The 19,209-nt window shown below is 49.7% G+C and overlaps 2 protein-coding genes across 5 annotated transcripts in view; one reads left to right on the top strand and one right to left on the bottom strand.

The window, feature by feature from the left end:
* Positions 1-5,345, top strand: part of LOC122370356 (enhancer of mRNA-decapping protein 4-like) — a 41,503-nt gene extending 36,158 nt beyond the window's left edge. For 3 of the 4 annotated variants that reach the window (XM_043345896.1, XM_043345886.1, XM_043345904.1), the window contains exons 21-22: positions 600-766; positions 4,441-5,345. In XM_043345896.1, the coding sequence (XP_043201831.1) occupies positions 600-766; positions 4,441-4,627 (354 nt within the window). In that variant the 3' untranslated portion in view covers positions 4,628-5,345. The remainder of the gene's footprint in view (positions 1-599; positions 767-4,440) is intronic. The other variant, XR_006254556.1, reaches the window with a different exon arrangement.
* Positions 5,346-10,938: 5,593 nt separating this feature from the next.
* LOC122370348 (orexin receptor type 2-like) overlaps positions 10,939-19,209 on the bottom strand; it is a 61,191-nt gene continuing 52,920 nt past the window's right edge. The window contains exon 7 of the mRNA XM_043345858.1: positions 10,939-12,984. Coding sequence (XP_043201793.1) covers positions 12,867-12,984 — 118 coding nt within the window. The 3' untranslated portion in view covers positions 10,939-12,866. The remainder of the gene's footprint in view (positions 12,985-19,209) is intronic.

Here is a 19,209-nt window from a genome sequence, read left to right as displayed (position 1 = left end):
GCGTTCACGTATTCCGTGTGTTCGGGTGCGCACGGCCGGACGGTATTTGCTCTTTCCGGCTGTGATTTCATTCGCCGCCCGTCCGGCTGCTGTTGACTGCTGCTGTGTGTTTGTGTGTGCTGATGGGATGGTGTAACTCACTGTGCAGTGGTTTTGCTTAGCTATCCAGTGGGACCCCGTCGGATCAGCGACCGCCTATGGGAGTGGGGACCCTAACGGGTCATCTCGCACTTTTGCGACCCATGACTGGACACGAATCCACGCACATTATGGCGTGCATTAGTGGTGTCTGGTGTACTCTGTTTTGAACTGATGCCACAGTGATTTGTTTCTTACCTGACCTCAGCATAAGAGACAGAATTTGAAGCCATACTTCGACCAACTCCTTCCGTCGTCTACCTCTGCCCCTTGCCGACTGTTGTCTAACCCCCTGATGATTCCTGTGTTCCCAGTCGCTGTCCACCGCCGACCTGTACCATCTCTGACCCCTCCTTGGCCCCCTGCGCCCTCTCTGACCCCTGCTGACCCTCTGTGCCTCCAGGCGCTGTCAGCCTCCGACCTGTTGCCTCTGACCCCTGCTGACCCCCCTGTGCCCCCAGGCGCTGTCGGCCTCCGACCTGGACCTGGTGGTGATGTTGTGTGAGATGCTGGACCCGCAGCAGCTGTTCGCCGAGTCGCCGCCGTGCCCCCTCCAGCAGCCCGTCCTTCTGGCTCTGGTGCAGCAGCTGTCGGCCGACCTCAGCAAGAAGACCGACCTCAAGCGCAGGTATGGGGCACTGGGTGACATCATTATCGGCGGGAATAACGTAGATACTTGAGGAAACCTCAAGAATTGGTAGGGTTAATATTGACCGATTGGTGATTATGAGGATAGCTATGGGGAAATGTGGTGACCTGAATGGCATATGGGGTATTAAATAATAATGGCAATGCAACAGAGCTGAATGGCATGGTAATTTCAATAGCAGGTAAGGGAAACGTTAACCCTGGGGTGACCTCAAGTGTAGGGGTGCTGTCTATTTGGTGGCATTTAAAGATGGCAGGACAATGCTGGCCATGTGATAGCTGGCAATGCAACAGAGCTCACGAGCAGATAGGGAGAAGCCTGATCATGTAGTTTTTCGGAGCAGGTCGATAAATGCTTGTCTCGTAGTGGTCTGAAGAGCTGAACGGGACGGAAGCGCCGACACCAAGGTATTAGCATAATCGGTTGGTGTGAAATGAACGCGTGTAACTGACCTCGCATCAGTCGTGAGTCTAGCGGAGTAAAAACCTAACAGCCGTGTACGTATTAAGGCGGGCCACAAGAGAACTAGGCCACGGGATCAATCATTTAATGTTTTTACTGATTGGTTCTCATTTATCCCACCTCCCACTCACACCGTGACCAATTAGCTAGAATGATTGACGAGCCCTCTGTAGTTTTCTGCTTTCTCGGGGGGGGGGGGGGAGCGTTTGATGCTGACTTTACGCGCCTGTTTTCTGGGAACGGTCGCCGCTGACGTAGGCGTTTGTTCTGCCGTTCGGCGAAGCGGCGGTGTCGACCACTCACGCGCTACCTCTAGCGACGTGGTGTGTCGGCGATAACTGGTAATGACCGGTCAGTTTCCGAGGGTGCTAAGGAGCACACTTGGCTGCCGCGTGCCGGCAGATGAGAGGCGAGCGACCGAGGACACTGGTAAAGTCCAGGCTCCACTACACAGTTTTCGCTTCGCAAAAAAAGTTCAGAATTTTGAACTTTTTCCGAATTCTTTTAAGAAATTTAGCGATGCGATATCGCGCTATCGCAAAATCGCAGGGAAAATCACGTAGTGGAGCCAGGGGCTTAATAGTGGATGGATTTGCCGGAAAGTGCAGCACCGTTTGATGTGTGGGGAGGCGCCAGGCACGGCAGCTTTTCCCATAGACACGCGAGACTCATCTGGTAGGGTGTTCGAGAATTGTAGATTGATTCATAGGGTACTTATCGATGGTTTGTAAATTTATATTCGCTTGTAGCTTTCACTTGATGAAGTGAATTTGAGTATGTTGCTTGCAACGCTGATTTGGATTGTATGTACGCACATCGGAGACTTTGACCTGCGCGTTCGGACATATCAGTACCAGTTTTTTTTTTTAATTTCCTCGTCTAAGTTGAATTTTGGTCTCGATGAACGCAATGTGTTGGTGTTCGAATTTTAGTTACACTCTTATTCACGCGTCGGCATGCAAATTAAATCGAATCGACGCTTTCTACCCACATTGTCATCACTTGTGCTGTATATTTGTCTGTTTGCTCCTCTCTAAACAAATTACGAGCTAATCTTACTTTCAATTCCTTCTTGGCAGTTGCTGTTCCGTGAAACATAGCGAGGCAAATTGCATTTGCTAACCGCTTTGGTCGTTTACCGATCTCGATTTCACCGCACTATTGGATTTATTGGTATTCAAGCTGTGGCAATATTATTCAGTCTCAGGCGACCTTCTCTAACGGAACCGCTGAGATACATCACCCTGGCTCCTCGGATTAGTGAATGCTGGCGAATTCGGTGTTTGCTGGTCTACTTTATTCCTGTTAATCCCAGAGATAGCGGACCTATCTGGGACACAACAGCGGCTTTGTGCCAGTGGCTGAGACTTTTCTCCGTAAGGCAGACTGCCCCGAATTAGATACTGCTCTAGCACGAAATTAGCGAAAATGTGCCACATAAGCCGAACTGGAGTTTCACGCTAATGTAGTAACAAAGTCCCTCTCACTGTTTCACCGATATTATGTTGAATAAATATTATACAACATAATGTGGTATATGTTATGTTACCGAAGTTATTTGATCAGGTGATCTCTGGGTGAGAAGCCCACCCTGACCACAACGCTACCATCCATGTCCCCATAGCTACGGCTCGGGGCCCGGTCATCCAAACTTATTCAACTCTGCGGCTAATCTCATTTGTTCTCGATGTCCATTTTTCAAAGAGATGAACTACGGAAACTTGAATAGCCATCACTTAACCGTCATCCATATATGTCGGTTTCCTGTCTGGATCCGTGAATATTTCAGTTTCTGGGCATTATTTTATCGGCTGTGTGAGAGGCGTGGCCTCTACGATGGGACGGCAAGCGAGTCAATCTGGGAGACAGGCGTCTCTCTCTCTCTCTCTCTCTCTCTCTCTCTCTCTCTCTCTCTCTCTCTCTCTCTCTCTCTCTCTCTCTCTCTCTCTCTCTCTCTCTCTCTCTCTCTCTCTCTCTCCCGGCCTCGTCCTTTGCGCCCGGCTCCACACTTATTTTCCCCGTCTCTGCCCACCGCGTCCCCGTCATTCCCTGGCATCGCTGGAGCTCGTCCCACCGAGACGCGTCTTATACCGGGCCTCTCACCCGCGCCCGCGCCGCCTGCGGTTTCGCCTGTCCCTCGTCTGTCTCCTTCGGTCGGCATCTGCCGGCCCCGGATCACAGCCCGTTTGGGCCGGTCGTCCATTACAGAAGGGCAAATAACGGCGCTCGTCGAGTGCTCCTCTGCCGACAACCCGTCGCATTACCTTTGTTTTGTTCGTCTGCGGCTGCCGCTTTATTGCGTGCGATCTTGCGTGAACAAAAACAGGGCAAATAGGCTGTCAGCCTTGTGGTCTAGCGTTTGGTTTATATGGTTTTGTGAAAAAGAGGTGGAATGACGTTTTCGTTGTTGTGCTTTGGATTGTAGGCGACATACGGAGAGTGAATCGCGTTCAACCGTTTGATTATACAACCTTCCATTGAGCGACTTGATTCGCCTTTGCTGTCTTGTTTGCATTACTTCTTTCGCGATAAATGCTCTGAATACAGTCACCTGTATTGGTCGGAGTACGGGCCAAATCCCGGCTTCGCTCGTATCCTGCCTGGTAGTCTCTGCGGTACTGTCGGTTTTCAGAAGTGGTGCGTAACTTTGTAACGGTGGAAGTTTCTCGTTGTGGGTCCATTTAAACTAAAAGTAGTCCTCAACTTCACGTAATGGACGTGTGGTACCTAAACAACCTTGTCGGAGGGAGCGCGTAAAAAAACAGTTGAGTTTATCATTGTAGTGTACGCCGAACTAAATGGCTTGAAAATACAGGGGCTGGCCAATCACAGTTTTTTTTAGTGACCAAGAACTGTTGTAGCCACGTAGCCGGAGTACCGTCATAGATCGTGAGCATTGGACGATGTGTTTACTGGTGATAGTTCACCAGGCAATGGCTCAACCCCGTGCGGATGTTGGCCAAATAACTGAAGTGCTGAGCATATGCGGAACGTATTAATCTAAGCACAACTGAAATTAGTTGTTAAAAAACGCTGGTCGTGTTACTGGCTATTTACGTTTCTCTTATCACTCATGCTTCCTACTCCCGAGTTCCATCGTTTCCCCGTCTGTCAAGATCTTCCCTTCGTTTCCCGTCCATCGCACATGAAACAATCAAGTATCGCTAACTCCCCTCGTACCTTTCCGCCAGGTACCTGGAGGAGGCTGTGATGCAGATCGACACCCAGTGCCCGGCTACCAAGGAGCACATGCCGCACGTGCTGGCCTCGCTGCAGAGCCAGCTGCAGGCCTACATCGGCCAGGCGGGCGCGCAGCAGACGCCCCTGGTGCGCAGTATGAGGATGCTGCTGATGGCTGTGCGCTCCCTGGCCTCGTAGTGCTTCCTTGTGACGCGCACCCCTCTCCGGTCCGCCGCCCAGGCTGTCGACGCCTGGCGCAGGGCTAGGTGAGCCTGTCCTGACGTGGGCGACTTTCACAAAGTGTGGCCGATGTCCGGGAAGGCGCGGGTTGGGCTAGGGGAACGCTGCTGTGGCTTCTTCGCCGCTCGCGCCTAGCGCTGGGGGTCGTCCTGGGCTCAGGCTTTGGAGATTACGAGCGAGGCCTGCCCGGGAGGATCTCGGCGGTGCGAGGGGGGGGGGTGGCGTTTTACTCGTGTTGACGGGGAGGTGGCGGGGCACCGGTACCCCGTCCGCCGAGGCTGTGGTGCGCGCGGGGTCGGGCCGACTGACTGAGACTGTGTTCCCGGTGACTGAGTACGTTAGGTGAGGATCGGACGGCGCCGTGCTACCCTGCCGGTGCTACGGGGAGGGCCAGGGGTGCTGATGTGATCGGTCCGCCGCGCGGTCCTCCTCGGATCCGCCCGGCCGGCACCCGTGTTGTATAGCTAAGGTGATGTCTTCTGTACTCTGATATGTGCCGCTCCGGAGCCAGGGACGTTCTGATTGGTTCTCTCGTTTTGTGCAGCGTCGCCGGCAGCGGCAGTCGCGGTCTGCCGCTGCTGGCTTCACTCGTCCCGTACTGCTTAGTCCTAAGTTCAATGTACAGACTGATTCAGACCAGCGAAGGAATAAACGTAAGAAGTTGGATGGCAGCGTTGATCGCCTTTCAAAGTTTGACACCGCTCGAAAAGAGGTGAAGTTTCAGAGCACAGGCAAACAAACTGGAATTGAAACTGAATCGTCCTGGGGCTCAGCATCGCGTTTAGAAAGTGATGTCGTTTTTCAGACCGTCCACACTTTTTCAAGTTTGTAAGAGCTGTAAGATTAACAGTCTTCAGCTTGAGGCAAAGTTTATGATTTACAGTGAAATTGTTGTCCGAGGGTGCTGTGGGCCACTAAAGTTGTGTTGAGTTAAATCTGCTCGCTTGTTGCGGCATAATGACACGATACCAAAGAAATAGTTTGCCGCAATCCGCCCACGCACTCGCTATGATACTAAACGAGATGGTGGAATTTATCGGTAAATATCAGCTGATCAAATCATAGATCTAAAGCCATTGATCAAAATAATCAGAAATGCTGGTAGAAATTAAGACAATGGTCGACTAAAAAGATTCTATGAGCATGTCATTAGGACAGCTTTTTGCGGAATGTGAGGGCACTAGCCGGCTTGTGCAGTAACAACCGTAATTGCATCTGCAGCTACCCCAGCTCTGTTTCCCCTCACCCAGCCCCTCTCCTCCTACCCACGTAAACACAGCGCGCCACTGCCCTCTGCCGCGTTATCGCGGCTTCCATCCATTTGCTAAATAATGTTTCCCGGAAGCAGCCTTATGGAAGTGCGGTGTATTTGGCACTCAACATAGTTCTCACTATTACCAGGGGCGCTGGTCGTGCGTGCTTGCCACATCAATGATAAGTAATTATAATTATTAGAGCTGCCCAGTTTGTTCGTGCCAGCAGCAGCGCGCAGATGTAATTAGTCGCATTTTGCCGACCTACGTATGTACGATCATGACGTCAGGAATGGCAGCCGTTTTTACATTTGTTTAGTGGTTGCGGAGGCCAAGTTCCTTGGCATGACTCTTGACTGCCGACTCACATACCGAAGTCACATAAAGTGTCTCCGTGACAGATGTTTTAAAGCTCTTGACATTCTGAAGTGTGTTGCTCGCACGTCCTACGGCGCTGACTGTAGCACGCTACTCCTTTTGTATCGGTCTTTGGTGCGGTCCCGTCTGGACTATGGATCTTTTATCTATGACAACGCTGCATCCTCATCCAAGCTTATCCTTGACACTGTCCACCACGCAGCGATTCGCATTGCGACTGGTGCTTTCCGAACCACTCCTGTCGTCAGCTTGCTAGCTGAGGCGAACGAACCCCCTCTGGCCTTACGAAGGCTGATGTTGGGCATGCGATACGCCATCAAACTTCGTCAGTTTCCTTCCCATCCTGCTCACGAACCGGCTTTCTCCAGGTCGCTCTTAGCAGTCTTCGATGGCGACGAGAGGAGCCGCTCTCGAGTTTTCTGCACCCGAACGGCCGATCTCCTCCGAGATTGTGGTCTAAACACTCGGGACATCATGCGAGTTGTTATCCTCCCTAAACCGCCTTGGAGGTTATCTGTCCCCTCTGTGGACCTAACCCTATCAGGCACACGGAAAGACGAAATTCTGCCTCTGGCCTTCAAGGCGAAGGCATTGGAACATATTGAATCATATTCAGGCCATGCCGTGGCATACACCGATGGGTCCAAGTCGGACCTCGGTGCTGGCTGTGCCTTCGTCTGCGGCGACGCTGTGCGATGTTTTACTTTACCTAAACATGCATCCGTTTTTACCTGCGAATTGGTCGCCGTCCTCAAACTTTTGTGTTTTATCCAGATTCATCCCGCTCGGTCATATCTTGTCCTCTCCGACTCTTTGAGCGGACTCCAGTCCTTGACACAATTCTATCCACTTGACCCCCTCGTACAGGAGATTCTTCTCCGTTTGACGGCTCTCGACCGAGAGGGTACCTCAGTGACTTTTTGCTGGATTCCTAGCCATGTTGGTATAGCTGGCAATGAGCGGGCGGACCGTGCTGCGAACCATGCGGCGCGGCAGCCCTGCTCGCGCCGGTTCCCTCTACCGGCCAGGGACTTTTTCCCTGCGGTGAGCTCATTCTTCCGCGGAAAGTGGCAGGAGGATTGGAGCAAATGTCAGACAAACAAGCTGCTACGCATCAAACCGGGTTTGGCAACCTGGTTGTCTGCGTCGCGCAAGTCGCGTCGAGAGGAGGTTATCCCCTGTCGGCTTCGCACAGGGCACACTTTCGGTACCCATGGACACCTTATTGGCGTCGGCCCAAGACCTGTTTGTGCGAGATGTGGCGACAGACTTTCCGTCCGACACGTTTTTCTGGAGTGTCCGAGACTGGAAGCTGAGCGGCTGAAGTTTCTGGGCCTGCGCGGAGCCCAGCTTTCTTTGAGAGCAGTCTTAGGTGACGAGTCCTCTTTGCTAGACTCTTCTCGTCTCTTTTCGTTTATTGCGGCCTCCGGCCTTCAGGTGATTTTTAACGCCCGACACTGAGGAAGTCAAATAAGAAATGGGCGCGATATAGCCTCGCAGCTGGTGCGCCCTGTCACTCCAAATCATCATCATCATTTACATTTGTTTACGTCACTTTCGAATCCCGCCTTGTGTTCGTCACTCGTAAGATGAAAGGTAACACGCGTTACGGTCGTTGGTGGACGAAATGTGATTGTTCCCAATCAGCGTGCGCACGTGACAAGTGCGGTGGCGAAGTACGCGATAGGCGTCGTGCGTATTCGGACGGCGTACTATAAATCCAACCAAGTTAACCTTGACAACCCACACTGACGTGCCTGAGCCCACACTAAGCGGAGGATAACTCACCTGGGTATGTGGATAATTTATATGCCGAAGCTTAGTGTGCCCACCGAAGCTGGACACGGTCCGTTTCACTGACTCGACAAAGTCTATCAATACCAGTCGCGGCTGCTCCCACCCATCGGGCTCTCGCCACTATAGGTACGTCGGTTTTCCGATGCTCTCAGGTGGTAGCTGACGTTACGTCTTCGTCGCTATATCATTTTATTCTGGATTCAGATAGCCATTGTTTTTCAAAAAACTAACACCAGGAAACTTAATTACCTATTCCTTCCCTTCGGAACAGTCATTAGATGTGCAAGAGGCCCGCCGCCACCAGTTTCTAACCGAAAATGGATATTCAATCCTCACATTCAGATGCATTCAGTGCTGAATATCGGATGTAAACATTTTATAATGGAGGCTAATGTGATGACGGAGTGTGCAGTGTTCTTTTGATTATGAAATCTGATAAGTTAAAAGCATTAGGAGTGAGAGTTTTGGAGAAGACAATTCAACTTTTAGGCGGCAGAATGTGCGTTTGTTTATCATCGACGAACAGCTTGAGTAACGATATGAGGAGCCAGAGGGAGTTTTTTTCCACCGGTTGTCGCTAGTTATCGTATTCGAGAATCGAGCTAGGAAAATGCCAACCAAAGTACATATCTGCCCCTAAAACCCCGATCGAATGATAGGCCAGTGGTCAATGGTCAGCTGTCCTGCGCTGTGTAAGCCGTAAGGAATTGGGATCACGTGGAGACTGCTCACTCCAGAAATCAGGCAGCCTTATGAGGTCTGCTTGGCAGACTCTGTGAAATATACCAGGATCGTAGCAACTGGCACTAGTACAAATGGTTGAGTCAGTGCTTAGTTCTAAAAATGACTACGACATTCAACACTAGTATTGTCTCATACGGAAATTTCATGCTACGTAGATGTCCGCGTGTCTTTTCACTAACATTACAGCTATTCTTACGCGTGGCAAGAATTTTCAACCTGGGAGATAAATTCCAAAGAGAAAGAGTGGTAACCTTGCACGCTAGTTGTAGCGGTGTTGGTTGCAGCGTTACCCCGTCTCACAGACTCCCGATTTGGGGCTGGTCGAGTAGGAGCACTGCCGCGGGTGAGTGCAGTCCACTCCCTCAGGACGCCCGTCGGACTCAGGGGCCATTCCAATGCGGCTCAGGTCGGCACTGCGCGGCCGACCGGACCGCATTGGTTGGAACATGGTCCGAACTCCCCGCGAGAGAGCCGCCGGAAGAACCTCCAGTAGGTATGGGACGATTTAAACGTGTCTCGCCTTCAAACATTGGTAGATACTAGATAGTAAATAAAGGCAGCCGTCTGATTGAGGATAAAACGTCAAAGGTTTTCATTTGTTCCTACACTCGGGTACACGCGCCGTTGAAAACATCCTTTCCCGTCGGCTAACGGTGCGAGACGCAGAGATGGGGGCCCTGCGGCACAGCATCGTTCAGGCGCTCAGCATACAGAGCCATCTATGGGCAAGTGTAAGAAACTAGCCGGTCGGTACTGGATGCTGGGAGCAAAAGCCCGAGGACGCTGCGCCTGCATTAGCTGTGTTTTTTTTTTTTTACCGAAAACGTGGCTCCTGGTAGCTGAGGAAGTTGACGAATATGGATGTTTGTTCATAACTAAGTTAAGAATATAATCCAGGTAAAGGCGGAAATGTGAAATGTCACGCATGGTGAAATCGCCGTGATACCTATATGTGGTGGACATTTTGCCCTTGGTCCTCCGTCAGCAATGAGTCATGACCTTAAGATGAAAATTCTCGGCGCCGTCGTACTCGTAATAAACTCTTACATACAGAGATGGTATATTTGTTGCCATTGACCAGCGCACTCATCATTCACATGGATAGCAAACATACGCACACAAACACTGAACAGACAACCAAGACAGTCAGTTTGTCCAGAGCCAGTAAGACATACGGACCTTTAGTCAGTTTTGTTATCTTCTAGGATTTCGCTTAATTCTCTTCATAATTTAATTAAATGTAAACACGCTGCATGCTTCAAACGCTACTGCAGCATGTCTCGGTATTTCAAAGCTTCCAGTCACTGCATGGCATGACCTTGTGTGTGTCAAATTGTCCTCATGAAATATTTGTTTAGTCGAGGCCAGCTCATTGATGATTTAAATACGAAATGAAAGGTAAAATGTGATGTCTAACTATTGCTAATTTGTGAAAATTTTCTCACTTTGTTCTCGGCATCGATGCAGCAGAAATGAAACGTTATTTTTGTCAACGTTTTCGCTTGAACGATACCTTCACAACTGAAAGCACCGGTGGTTGTGACTGAGCGAATTTCTCGAAATCACGGACTGATGCAGAGAAAGCGAAATGGCCTAGTCAGCCACCAATAGATTGGCACAATTTGGGCACAATTCAGCTCCTGTTCGGCCCCGTCGAACGCTTTTGATGATCCTTTGATAGCGATGCGCCCTGTGAGTCATTACCGGGATACACCGGGCTGATGAACCGATTAATATAAAAAACTATTCGCCCGAACGCCCTTTTTTGGCAGTTTGGTCAGGCTCAGAAGAGACGGAGAGTCCTTTCAGACGGGACAATTGATCACGATAACGCGCATTACGATCATGTCTGCCTCTGGCAAGTGAGAATGACAGGACACATGGTTTGGTCAGAATGCTAGGCAATAGACATGCTGATCATTTAGTCTCTCTCTCTCTCTCTCTCTCTCTCTCTCTCTCTCTCTCTCTCTCTCTCTCTCTCTCTCTCTCTCTCTCTCTCTCTCTCTCTCTCTCTCTCTCTCTCTCTCTCTCTCTCTCTCTCTCTCGCTATCTCTCTCTCTCTCTCTCGCTATCTCTCTCTCTCTCTCTCGCTATCTCTCTCTCTCTCTCTCTCTCTCTCTCTCTCTCTCTCTCTCTCTCTCTCTCTCTCTCTCTCTCTCTCTCTCTCTCTCTCTCTCTCTCTCTCTCTCTCTCTCTGTCTCTCATTCACTTTCTTTACTAACATCTAACGGTAAAACATTGCTTGATTACCGATTACGTCCATGTCCTCATGCTGACTCTGATGAGATGCGGGTCTAGCTCAAATGTAGGCTCTGGCGTGTTTTCTTTTCTAGTTATTGGCATATATATTGTGTTTTTAAAAATGCTGATAACAGAACAGCGAAAATATTTATAGATAATTCATGAAACTCTAAAACTTAAGCGTAGAAAATACTACGCATGACGTAACTCAATTATTTAAATCTTCAATCGGTGGATACCGATAGATACGATGAAATACTGACCTTGCTTCATGAAACATCAAGTGAACGCATCCTGTTTTACATCAAACACGACACAAACAATACAGAAAATCCATCGAACATTTACATTCCCATAAAAGTAGTTTGTGCCATTTAACACATTTCGACACTAATACACACACATAAACGTCACACCAAGTGTCTTTCCCCTGTTCACGGCATCAAAATGCCGCAAAACACATTGGAAACATTCAGCGACACACTTCCAATGGAACAATCGAACAGTAATTCATATGTACTTTTCAACGGTTAGTTAAATTCCGACATATTGACAGTGTCTTTCATTTGTCACACCAGCATGCGAGAAGACAAAATTCACTTCACTTCCACATTGATTCGACGGATCGAGTTATTTCTCGACTATCGAGACGAGCGAGTTTTTGGCGTGCAGTACTGTCAGACAGAGTGAACTGAGATTGAACCGCTCCGCCCATCGGAAATAGATACTGTCACTCGCAGCGGGCGGCGGATGGCCCTGGCCGGGTAGCGGCTCGGCTGGCGCTAGTCTGTTGGCTAAGGGCACATCCGGAAGAGTCACATCACGGAAGGACCTCTCTGTGGTAGGGTCACAGTGACGGAAACAGACACAGCGCGGTGTGTGTCACACAGATCAGGCCGACACTGGTATCGGCGCTGGTCACAGACATGACACCGTCGCACTGAGGTTCAGTTCGGGCTGCAGTAACTGACGCGCCCGCTGTTGCGTCTTTACTGTGTACGATGCTCAAGCTCTGAGCCGCTCTTCAGAGTTCCTTGAACTTCTCGACAAAGTTTCGGTCAAGAGCACTCTGCTGTTTCAGGCCGGTCAAGTGTCCGACCGCCATTTTTGCGCTGTTTGAGCAGTCTGGCTCAAGGCCTGAGCTTTTCTCTGAGTACGGCTAAATACACTCTCGGCGATCTCATTCGGAGTGAGAATGAATTCACTCGGTTTTGTGCGCACATCCATCACGAATGGCGTTGCTATTGTCTGATATTTACGACTGTATAGCGTAGTTCGTAAGATTCCTTCACTGTTGTCATCATCGGGCCACCTTTATATACAGTTCACGTGGCTTTATAATTTCCTATTGTCAAGGTCATTATCTCTTCACAGTTCACTATCATAAAATATCCGCAAATGCACACGTGTCAATCCTTACCGCCTGTCATTGACAGTTCCAAAACACGTCAGGGTACTGGCGCCTATCGCTCCGCGTGTGCTCAGGCCCAAACACCGAGCTTTCACCGTCACGACACCATCATATACAACCGTCATATCCTTACTGGCCACTCTGTGCTGATCATCGTTCGCGGAGATAACCGCGGAGCCACTCGTTCGCGGAGATAACCATCGCAACCACCGTTCTGAGCTGTCAACAACGGTTTGCGCTGTTCTGCGCAGCGGGCACGTCTCCTTTCGAAGAGGATATTCACGCTGCTGAAGCCTGCTGACAATGTCAGACCGTTTCGATTTCCACACGTCATCGGCCGGTCATCCACCCTCTCCTCTGTCGTGACATCCAGCTACAGCTTGGTTTCCTTACTGGGGTTGTTGGTCGCCGGTTTGACCATCAGCATGCGCCGTGACTTCCTACTACTTGTGGTGGATAGCGTCACAGTGCAGTTGGATCGCCGGTCCAGCCTGGAACGAGACATTCTGTCAGAGCGTGACGGGAGGATAATGAATTCGTCGGACACCGGACAGTTATTACTGGGCCAGTTCCGTGACAGGTATTGTGGGAGCGCTGTGTGGCGGCATGCCCACTTTGATTTCGGTTAGGCTGAGGGAGTCAAAAGAATGCGATGACTGGGAAATTATTACAGTGGCGGGATTTGGGCAACTTTTGGTGGATGAAGTTCAAGACAAATATCGTACATTAGTAGATGTGCAAACTGACAAGTAGCAATATTCGTGTCCGTCTTTGTCAGTTTGTTCCATTGCAGTTATTTTGAAACTGCAGCCTGACTTACGCATGCCCAGCTTCTGGTCCTATCTCAGCTGATCGCAAGTGGCTCTCTGCTGTGTCACTGTTTTTGCCTTACTAAATTGCCGTAATAATCATATAACCTACTCGCACGATTGCTGCTTCCATTACCTACAAGCTGAGTGGCCATGACATATAGGCACTTAATCACCAGAATTATGAACTGGGGCAGATAATACCCTTAGGATATCTACGGGGTCTCTTTGGGATAGGGCGCAAAACTAGTTTACAGTGGATATGACAGTAGTGTTTACTGTGTGCTGCCTTATACGTTTAAAAAGACTGTTTCCGTGTGCGACGCACGTTGTTTAAGTGCTCTATGATTAGTTTATATATCTTTAATATACTATTTAATGTTACTTGATCTTGCTCTGAAGAGGAGCCTGAAACTTCATCAGGCTCGAAGGAGGATTTTCTACTGGGGTACCTATCGAGAGTCCACAACGAAACAAATAACAATATCTTGTTGCTTGTTCTATGTAGTAGGCGACAAAGGCCGTTCGAATTTCACGTAGGCTCCAGCGCACTTCTTTATTGATGAGGAATATCGACGTATTCACCACTGGTTAGCTATCAAAGCCCACAAAGCTATACAACCTTGCCACACACTACCACTATCCCGACTGATCGCACATTTACCTCGTAAAAGGGCAGCTAGGCTCGAGCCCTGAACACCTGGTCCAATCACCTCGTGGCATGCAAATCGCACATATAAAGCCAACTGCCTGAACTTGACAAAGGCTCTTGCAATGTAATGCTGTCACTGCTTTAAGGAATTAATGTTGACAGAAAGGTTCCTAAGTGTTAATTCACGTTCTTTAGGAACAAGTTATGTCAATTTATCGAGAAGGTTAATTGCGAATGTTGCGGTAAGATTTCCTGAGGAAACCATGATTGATAGTTTTTGTAACAAAAAACGTCCTTTTCAGTACATAATACATTGTTGAATTAACAGATGCTGATTTAAAGTAACTCTGAAATCCATATATTACAGTTCGGGTATAACTACAGTTCGGACGACTCAGGGAGAAATAAAATCTGATCCTAATTTTACAGGTATTTTATATAAAATGGGGCAACCAGTATCTGAATGTGGCAGTTTTTACACGCTTCAAAGAATTCTCGTAGAACGAAACATGAAAGCCGAACAACTGAGGACTGAAATGCTCGAGAAAGCCGCTAAAACTCGTCAGGACTTGGAAGAGCTGCGTGGTAGCCTGGAAACACTTAAAAAGGTGAAGAAGCTCCCTCGCATCACAGTGCTCCACCAGATGGCCTCTCAAGAGAGGATCAACACATCTGGCTGGGACGCCTACGTTCGCAAACACATCATCCCCTACGAGCGAGTCACTCTACCGCCAGACGAAGAAGTAGACATCGACCTCCTCACCAACAAGCTCCTCAGCAAAGGCGCCAAGCTGCTGCCGCCAACGACCGAAATCTGCCGACAGAACTTCTTCCCGTGCTGCAAGTCGAGCTTCATGTTCGGCATGACACGGCCTCGTGCGCTGGTGTGCGGCGCGCAGCTGCCCAACACGCTGATCGTCACCCTGCTCTGGTCGTCTCGCACGTTAGGTGAGGTGGAGGCGGAGCGGAACTCGCGGCGACACCGGCTGTACCGGCACCTGCGCGGCGAGCGCGAGCTGTACGACTCCGAGTACTCCAGCAGCGCGTCTCTGCAGAGCCGGCTGCCCGACCAGCGGCGGCGCGGCGGCATCGGAGACGTCAGCGAGGAGGAGCTGGCCATGGCCGAGGCAGTGTGGACCCTCCAGTGGGAGATGACTCAGCCGCTGCGACACCGGCAACGCGCCGTGCCCACCAAACGCAAGTCCAGACGACAGGTGCAGCGGGAGAAAAAGAGCGAGTCAGCCAAGTCCAGAGCGCAGAGCATACCGCGCCGATCGCGCGCCAGCTCACAGCGAGGAGAGCGTCCGGGAAGCGCGGCGCGGTCCGCCTCGACGGAGGCGCCCTCGACTTCGCGGCAGGATGTGAGCGTGTCCTCGAACAGAACCAGAGGCTCCTCTGTGGCGTCGTCGAAGTCGCAGCGCCGTCGCACTAGGGCTGCGTCGGAAGCGCGCCAGAAGCCGAAAACGTACATGAGGACGTTGATTGAAGTGGAAGATAGTCAAGATAACCAGCGGGTTTCTCTTTCTATAGACAACAGGCCTGTGTTTAAGAACGTGGTCAGCTTACCGAGTGACCACATTTTTCCGAGCATGTTTATCGGGGACTATGGAGACGGCAAAACGTTTTTCCAGAAAGAAACGAAAGTCAAGCCATGGCTCTTGGATATCATTCCAATGGAACAAAGAAACGTCAACATGTCAGCGTGGCAGTTGAACGACGTAATACTCAGCAATCTGCCTCGGAATGACACGCGTTTGATCAAACAGGGAATTCAGGAGGTCGCCAAAATCGTGAATGAGTTCTCATGCCGAGATCCGTCGGACATGAGGCGGCGGATGCTGAACCTCTTGACGGAGAGCTGGATGGACGTGGGGGTGCTGGAGACGGTGCTGCAGACCCTGTCGCAGTCCCTGAACACGCCGCCTGAAGACATCATCCCGCACCTGCTGGCCGTTTACCCGCTTTGTCCCGAGCCGTGCCGAGAGGTCATTAACGACTACCTCTCCAGTGTCGGTCTGATTGACCCGGACCACGTTCTCAGATGTGAGCTGATCACCTGGGCGAAGACCGGAGGAAAGGCCACGTCCAAAGCTGCGCTAAGACGCAAGGCAACTCATTTCCTAGCGCAGTGGCAGGAGTCGTGGGAGTGCAACGCTCGGCTGGTGGCGGAGGAACTGCGACAGGAGCGACTTCAGGCACAGATACGTGCAAACATGGTGCGGGCTCTGGCGCGATACGAGCCCAACGTCGTCAACCTAGACGGCGAGGACATTGTCCTGGAGTTAGCCGACCATCCCAGTGAACACTTTGAGAAGTCACCGTCAACAATCGACGTGCTAAACTACTTCGTCGAGATGAACGAGCCGGCGTTACCTGAGACCGGACCGCCGAAACCCAAGCCGAGAAAGCCACCGACGAGTAAGTGGTATCGACGCTGGCGGCGTCACAACAAGGACCTGGTGTGCCCTGAGAGGGCCAACATGGCGCTGAGGGGCCTTCCGCCGGCCTGTGTGGGCCTCCAGCAGCCGACGGCGCTGGTCACGCACGCCGCCGAGGGCCTGGCGCCACTCCCCTGGCCGGTGGGGACCCTCAACGTCACACTGAGGGTGGCCGGCAAGTTCTACTACCACGGCTTCTGCAGGAAGGACGAGGACGATGACTAGCGATGGTTGACGAACTGGAGAGAGTGCCACCCAGAGGCCGAGCTTGCCAGAAATATCGACTTTATTGGATGCTCATAGGCGCTCACCCAGCCCATTTGAAGGTAGCTCTCGATAGCGCCAAAGCGTGCTAACGTCGCTGTGTAAACTTGTTTGTTGGCGTCGCATATGTACTCAACGTGAACGCTTCAGTAAATATGATGTGATTAATATGTGAGGCAAATAAAACAATAATTGCGATAAAGCAATACCTAATGACAGATTGAGAATATGAATCAGAATCTTGAGGTCTTTATCCTTGCTCCTGTCTGTCTCCTGCTCTCTCTCTCTCTCTCTCTCTCTCTCTCTCTCTCTCTCTCTCTCTCTCTCTCTCTCTCTCTCTCTCTCTCTCTCTCTCTCTCTCTCTCTCTCTCTCTCTCTCTCTCTCTCTCTCTCTCTCTCTCTCTCTCTCTCTCTCTCTCCCTCTCCCTCTCTCTCTATATCGATCTCCCTATATCTCAGTAAATTCACTTCAGTTTGGCAATATCACTGATCTTCTCAGAGGGCAATGAGAACAAGAGAGCAGAGAGGCCGACCGGGGCATCCTAATGGCTAACACCTGGAGAAAAACACTCTGGAGCGTTTCCAGGTAGGCTCGCCGGATGAAGACCACTTTAGACGTCTGCCCCATATCTGGTCTGATGACTGACCTCAGCCACGCACGAACGACTGAAACTCTCCGACTGGGCAGGGAATAGATGAAATTCAGAGTGGGGCGGTGCAGCAAAAGCTGAAACTCAGACTTGGGTGGTGCAGCGAATAGCTGAAAATCATACCGTGGTGGTGCAGTGAGAAATTGAAACTCAGATCTAGGGCGGTGCTTAACTGGAATCATTGGGTAACTGAAACCCAGACTGGGGTGGTGCGGTAAGAACCAGGGGCGGATCCAGAAAATCTCCAAGGGAGGGGCCATTAGAAACCAGGAGGCCCCCCCCCCATAATCCCACCTGTTGGAGGCCCCATCTTCCCACTTGTTGGGGCCCCCCCCCCCAAAAAAAAACTGCGTCTATTGAGCTTATCTAGCTGTTCAGGCAACATCTCAACATCTGTGCAGGCTTGGAGGCCCTCTGTGCAGGTTAGGAGGCCCTGTAAAAGTGGTCATCTCTGTGAGTATAAGAGACCTCCAAGTTATGAAAAGCTTTACCAATCTTCTAACAAAGAAGTCTTCTCAGCTAGTCTTCTAAGAAATAACTAAGTGGGTAGGTAAAAAAAACTCATCGGATTTCGGCCACTTTATTTTCAGGAGGCCCCCTTTTCAGCTTTTTAACTTTTTAACTTTTTATTTTATTTTTGAAAAAAATCGGCCAAGGGGGGGGGGGCCATGGCCCCCATGGCCCACCCTTGTATCCGCGCCTGGTAAGAACATAAATAAAACTCAGTTTGAGATAGTGCAAGAGTGACGGCAACTCAGGTTTATCCCATGTAGTTATGCTGAAACTCAAACCGGAGGAATGTCGTAAACTTCTTTGACTCAAACGGAAGCGGTACGGTGGGCTACTGAAGCTAGATAGATAAGACAAAACCGTGAAGATGCAAACAGTGGGATAGCACTTATGCTTGGTAGGAGGCGGGCATTGACTGCTATGAACTTAGAGATATGTGGGTATGCCGTGCGTAGAAGGATGTATGTAGGCATTAATGATAAGGACAAAAGTAAAAGCACATTATGAAAAAATAGTTGACAAAAATAGACTTTGGTGTTTGTCTAAGGTTAAATCCTTCGGGCCGTTGAGCATAAATATTTCATTTTAAAGCAATTCACAAAGTCTTCAGAAATTGTGAAAACAATGTGAGCAATTTTTTTTTTTTACTGGGTGGCAGCATAAATAATAGTTGAGCACAACGGCAAGGGATCTAATTGTAAAAGAGTTGCAAAGAATTTGTGACAGTCTGTTCTTGTAGCACACCATCTTATTATGAAAAGAGGCTTAAAAACATTTAATTTAGATGTTATCAAGAATTCAGCATAACAGTAGCACTTAGCAGCTCAATATAGCGAATGCATCTTCCTAGGTCTTTCCCATTCCACCTACAAGTTGTTTGTGTAACATGATCTGTCTGTAATCCACTCCTATAGCCAGATATCAACTAAGCAGTCTTTTTTCGTTAGTATGCCAATGGGCTTAGAGCATATATGTAGAGATTGCGAAACTTCTTATGATCGACAGCAGTGCTTATTAAATGCGCCGCCTCTCGTTCTAATGATGCGACTGCTGTCTGCATTAGCATTGTCAGTTACTAATTGGTTTTCGCAATAGGCAGTCTATTGATACTACCGGTAACATCCAATGTGGAAAATAACACTATTGTAGGACACTAAACGAACTCCCAGATTCCGATTCCGAATTTCATCTAATTTCAACCAAATTAACTTACAACATCAATGGATAACTTACAACATTCTTCAGCATAGCTCGATGATCAAAACCGACCATTAACTTACAAATACATACAGGGAGAAGTCATCCATTATTTTAGTCACAACTCATCGCGGCTAAGTACTTAATTGACCAGTAAATTCAATCAGCGAAACCTCGTCAATCGGACGCCATTCCA

Source organism: Amphibalanus amphitrite, unplaced genomic scaffold, assembly GCF_019059575.1.
Source record: "Amphibalanus amphitrite isolate SeventyFive unplaced genomic scaffold, NRLGWU_Aamphi_draft 000034F_arrow, whole genome shotgun sequence".
NCBI classification, from domain to species: Eukaryota; Metazoa; Arthropoda; class Thecostraca; order Balanomorpha; family Balanidae; genus Amphibalanus; species Amphibalanus amphitrite.
The sequence above is the reverse complement of the archived record's forward strand: the minus strand, read 5'-3'. Positions and strand labels throughout refer to the sequence as shown.